Raw genomic sequence first — 5,948 nt, forward strand, 5'->3', positions numbered from 1 at the left:
ATGCTTTTATAATTACAATATTACATAAAAATTTAAGCATTCTTTTAAAAATAACTCTATATATGGTTTGCTTCCATAGAAGAGAGTTCTAAAATGTTGACAGTTATTTGCTTCCAATCTATAACATTTGTTAATTAATCATACTAAATGTTTAAACTGAATGACACAATTATTTCATACTTTAAACATGTGCCTTTCTTCTATTTCATTTTGCTTTGTATATAATTTTCTTTAATACTCCTTTGCTATCAAAACAACTCCCCACCAGGAAAAGGGTTGCAACTATTAAAGGAATGCTTGGAAATAACTTGGAAGCCCATCTGACCTTCAAATCTGTCTCTAGAATAATCTTAAGTGTATTAGATTATTATAAGAAACATTATAACAAATCTGTGATGCCAGAGAATTTTGATGCATCCCCCTAACTACATTTATATAAATAACAGTATGTAAGTTTGCAAGTATGGGACCCTGGGATGAGACTTTCCTGTCTTCTCAGGTGAAGTTATAAGTATTGCCAGCAGCTCTTATTGTCTGCAGGAATTGATGACGCATCTACCCGAAAGTGAAATCTAAGCATTCCGTAGACTCTTGCATATAATTTTCTACTTCACCATGACTCTCAAGTAAAGTATCATGCCTACAGATATTCAAAGCTGTTACCCCATCAACTACAAGTAAATGTTTATTTGCTATACTAAAAGAAAGCTCACAGAGATAATGAAACCAATAAAAACATTTAAGACTACTGAAGAAAATATAGAGGGAAAGTTCCACGACATTAGTGTAGGTAAAAACTTTTTGGATATGACTCTAAAAACACAGGTAACAAAAGCAAAAATAGACAAATGGAATTACTTCAAATTAAAAAAAAAACTTATATACAGAAAAAGAAACAATCAACAGAAAAAAGAAACAATCTATAAAATGGAAGAAAATATTTGCAAACAGTACATGTGCTAATGGGTTAATATCCAAAATATATAAAGAATACCCAACAGTAAGAAAAAAAAAAAAACTCATTTAAAAATGAGCTGAGGATTTGAATAGGCATTTCTTTAAAAAATTATACAAATGGCCAACTGATATATTAAAAAATACTCAACATCACTAATTATCAGGAAAATGCAAATAAAACCACAATAAGGTATCATCTTATACCTGTTAAGTTAGGCATTGTAAAAAAAGAAGAAATATAAGTGTTAGCAATGATGTGAAGAAAAGAAAACATTTATATGTTATTAATTCCTATCCTGACCACTGAAAGTTTCTCCATATTAACAAGAAGGCATCCGTACTGTCTGATTATGTGTTCACTGCAGTAGCATTTTCATTTTCTTTTAAGAACTTTTCCTTTGCAATCATAATTTTGCTGAGTGGTACAAAAAGCATAGCTTTTGGTATATCTCGTGTTTTGAGATGCCTTTCTTGTATTTCATTGGTAGAAATGTAAATTAGTACTGCTATTTTGGGTAACAGTATGCAGGTTTCTCAAAAAATTAAAAATGTAGTGACCATATGATCCAGTAATCCCACTACTAGATATATACAGGCATACCTAGAAGATATTGGAGGTTCAGTTCCAGACCACCACAATAAAGCAAATATCACAATAAAGCATGTCATAAATTTTTTTTTTAGTTTCCTAGTACATATAAAAGTTATGTTTATACTATACTGTAGTCTATTGAGTGTGCAATGGCATTATGTTTTAAAAAACTGTACAAAATTAAATAGAGTTAGGTAGGGTCTTGCTCTGGATTAGGCTTTGGCTTAAGGAACTGTTGTAGATGACTTCATCTTCTATCCTGACCACTGAAAGTTTCTCAACATTAGCAAGAAGGCATCTGTACTGTCTGATCATGTGTTCACTGCAGTAGCATTTTTATTTTCTTTTAAGAACTTTTCCTTTGCATTCATAATTTTGCTGAGTGGTGCGAGAAGCATAGCTTTTGATATATCTTGTGTTTTGAGATGCCTTTCTCACTAAGCTTAATAATCTCTAGCTTTTGATTTAAAGTGAGAGACATGAAATTCTTCCTTTCGCTGGAACACTTAGAAGCCATTGTGGGGCTATTAGTTGACCTAATTTTAGTATTGTTGTGCTTAGAGAATAAGGAGGCCCAAGGAGAGGGAGAGAGAGAGGGAACAGTGGGTTGGTAGGCAGCCAGAACACACACAATATTTATTGATTAAGTTTGTTGTCTTTTATGGGTATGGTCTGCAGTGTTCCAAAACAATTACAATAGTATTAATAATATCAAAGAATATTGATCATATCATCATAACAAGTATGATCATAATAATGATAAAATTGAAATAGTGTGAGAATTACCACATTGTGACAGAGAGATAAAGTGACCACATGCTGTTGAAAAATGTCACCAATAGACAATATTGATGCAGCATTGCCATAAACCTTCTGTTTGTGAAAAATACAGTATCTGCAAAGCACAGTAAGTACAGCAGAATAAAATAAGGTATGCCTGTATAACCAAAGACAATAAAATCATTATGTTGTAACACTACCTGCATTCACTTGTTCACTGCAGCTTTCTTCACAGTAACCAAGATATGAAATCAACCACAGGGTTCATCAATGGATGAATGAATAAAGAAAATATGGTATATACATGAGGGAATAATATTCAATATTTTAAAATAGGAAACCCTGTTATTTGTGACAGCATGGATGAACCTGGAGGACGTTATTTTATGTAATACCAGCCAGGCAAAGAAAGACAAATACCACATGATCTCACTTATAAGTAGACTCTAAGAAAGTCAAACTTATAGAGACGGAGAATAAAATGACGGTTACCAGAGGCTGGAGATTGGGGAGATTAGGAAGACGTTATTCAAAAGACACAAAATTTCAGTTAGATGGAAAAAATTACTTCAAGAGATCTATTGTACATCTTGTTGACTATGGTTAAAAGCAATATTGCACACTTGAAAATTACTAAGAGAATAGATTTTAAGTATTCTCAGCACAAAAAAAAGCTAAGTATGTGAGGTAATGTATATGATAAATAGTGTAATTTTGCCATTCCACAATGTATACATATATGATAAAATTATGCTACATACCTTAAATATATAGAAATTTACTTGTCAATTAAAAAATGTATATATTAGTATTTAATCAAAACAAGGATCATAGAGAAGCTCTTAGATAACAGATGTCTCTTAGACAGCAGTGACTCAAAAAACACTAAAGTAATATTTGATGACCATATATTCTGAAAGGAGTTAAATGTGCAAAATTCCTAATACTACATCTGTAGTTAATTTTTCATATCAATGTGATTCCAGGATGAAATTTCAGTCAAAATTACAACTAGAGGTCAGGAGTTGCAGGTCATTATAGTGAAATTTTCTCAGAGAACAGTGAATCTAGACAGGAAAGATCAACTTCTTAATTAACGGACTAAACTAATATATTCATTTTTGTTTATTTCTAAGAATTACAAATAAAAGTTGCATTCAGTGTATTTACTGTTATCATAGAAAATTTACTTTATTGTGGGGAAAGTAATAACTTTCTCTTAATAAGAATCTCAGTAAGGTCACCCAAATAATTTATTCATCTTTTGATATTCCTTTTAACTTAATAAGCTTTTTGAAAATAATAATTCAGACATTATAGTATACCTATCCCACAGAGATACTACTCTTTATATGTTGTCTATCATAGTAAAAAATAAAAACTGTATTCAAAAAATCAAAGAACAGTGAATCTTTCAGAAACATAAGGATTATATTAGAAAAGCAGTGACTTTTATAATTTTTTTCTTTTTCATTGATTTGATTACTTACTGCTTTCAAACATATATGCTATATGAAATAATTTCAATATGTGACAGACTTGGGCATGACCAGAGAGATGGAATATAGCCTATTTAAGTAACTATCTATATGCCCTAAATTTGAAAAAGCTTTATAATAAGGTGGTAGCAAGCTCTACGGTAGAAGGTAGCCAGCTTTTTCTGTTTTTTTTGCAGTGCAAGCCTAAGGATTTTGAACTCAATTGTCAAGGCCAAATCATGGCAACCATGTACTGGGATGTTGAGGGAATCATCATGATTGACTATGAGCATCTCTAACCTGACAGTGAAGTATTGGAGTGACCGACGGAGTGAAGTACACAAGACTATCAAGGAAAAGTCTGCTGATGTCTCATTACAACCAAAGTTACCAACGATTGCTGAAAAAGCAGCAGCTAACCACACCAATTACAGTCAAATGCCAAACATAATTGGTAGTCACTTTAGAGCAATTGCTAAGAACAAATTAAATTACCTAATGGCAATCTAATGATTTATATTGGAAAAATCAGACTTTTAAGGAATTTTCAGGATTTCAATGCTGACAGTAAAGTTGAGAAACCACATTTCTTAAAGATAAGATTTCAGTCATTGAGTGACATTCTGGAAACTTGCCCATTTTTTCTTCTAACTTGGTGACATGTTAAGTCAAATTAATGCTGCTTATTACCCTACTGATCACTACATGAAATAATGTCATTATTCCACAAGTAATCAAATTTGAGAAACAAAATCTAACACAAGTGGTTGATGGCGCCATTCTAAATGTAACAGTTATCAGAGAGATAATCAAAATATTGCAACAATTTTTATTTTATTTTTAAATAATGGCATTTAAAATTTTTCTATTTCAATTTTGGAAAAGTGTCAGAAGGCAATACTTTAGGTGTAGTTTCAATTTTCCAGGTCTGGGACATAAGGGACTCTAAACTCTAAATTTCAACATTTGCCAGTATACTCACGACAGTCATCAGGTTCATCAGATCCATCACCACAGTCATCCACAGTGTCACATTTCCACCAGAATGGAATACATTTGTCAGTTTTGCAACGAAACTTTAAAAAGAAAAAAAAGAAAAAAGAAAAAAAATGTTGAAGAACCCAGTGCCTATATAATGGATATTTTAAAATTTGGCAACATAGCCTAGCCTACATTTTTGCTGCAAATGTGAACAACGGTGATTTTGGAGAATTCCACAATAGGAACTAATTACACAACAAACTATAACATGATCTTCCAGGAGAGCATATTGTTCAGGAAAACCTCTTGAGATGACCTGCAAACACAGACAAGCTCTCACATTTACATGTTGTCTAAAGAGCTACTTGGTTTTGTGGTTGGTTGGTTGGCTGGTTCACTGAGATGGTGTCTCCCTCTGTCACCCAGGTTGGAAGGCAGTGGTATGATCTCAGCTCTCTGGAGCCTCAACTTCTTGGGCTCAAGAGATTCTCTCACCTCAGCCTCTGGAGTATTTGGGACTATAGGTATCTGCCACCTTGCCCAGCTAATTTTTGTATTTTTTGTAAAGATGAGGTTTCACCATGTTGCCAAGGCTGGTCTCAAACTCCTGGGCTCAAGTGATCCTTCCACCTAGGCCACCCAAAGTGCTGGTTCACAGGTGTAAATAAATCACCGCACCAGCCCTGAAGGGCTACTTGTACACTACAGCAGCAGACATGAGTACTTGCTACAGAGATCCTGTGGCCTGAAAAGTCTATAATATTTACTATCTGGCCCTTTACAGGAAAAGTTTGGCAAACACTAAATAGGGCTAAAAACTATCAGGCATATCAGGAAGAGATATCCAGTCAAACTAATTTAGGTAATTTGAATTAATTTAATTTAATTGCATTTTATTCAGAATCTTGGGCAATTCAATTAACATCTCTCAGTCTGTGTTCTTTAGCCACCAAAAGAGGATCTGAAGATAATCTGAAGTATCTTTTCCAGCTCTGTCATGCTGTGATTCCATAAACATTCCTGAACACTGAAAATACTGCCTTTAGCCATGATGAGTATGCACCCCACATAAATTTTAAGAATATCTCTTTAAAGCATTTAAGGCTAACATAGTTCTTTTCAGTTTTCAGAATTCCTAATAAATGCACATGATCTTTTAG

At 33.0% G+C, this 5,948-nt stretch overlaps 1 protein-coding gene across 1 annotated transcript in view; it reads right to left on the minus strand.

Moving 5' to 3' along the window:
• Positions 1-5,948, minus strand: part of LRP1B (low density lipoprotein receptor-related protein 1B) — a gene marked incomplete at its 5' end in the record, with an annotated part of 705,068 nt that overhangs the window by 237,314 nt on the left and 461,806 nt on the right. Inside the window, one exon of the mRNA XM_011984332.1 lies at positions 4,790-4,883. Within this exon, the coding sequence (XP_011839722.1) occupies positions 4,790-4,883 (94 nt within the window). The remainder of the gene's footprint in view (positions 1-4,789; positions 4,884-5,948) is intronic.

Source organism: Mandrillus leucophaeus, unplaced genomic scaffold (genome assembly GCF_000951045.1).
Source record: "Mandrillus leucophaeus isolate KB7577 unplaced genomic scaffold, Mleu.le_1.0 Scaffold1061, whole genome shotgun sequence".
NCBI classification, from domain to species: Eukaryota; Metazoa; Chordata; class Mammalia; order Primates; family Cercopithecidae; genus Mandrillus; species Mandrillus leucophaeus.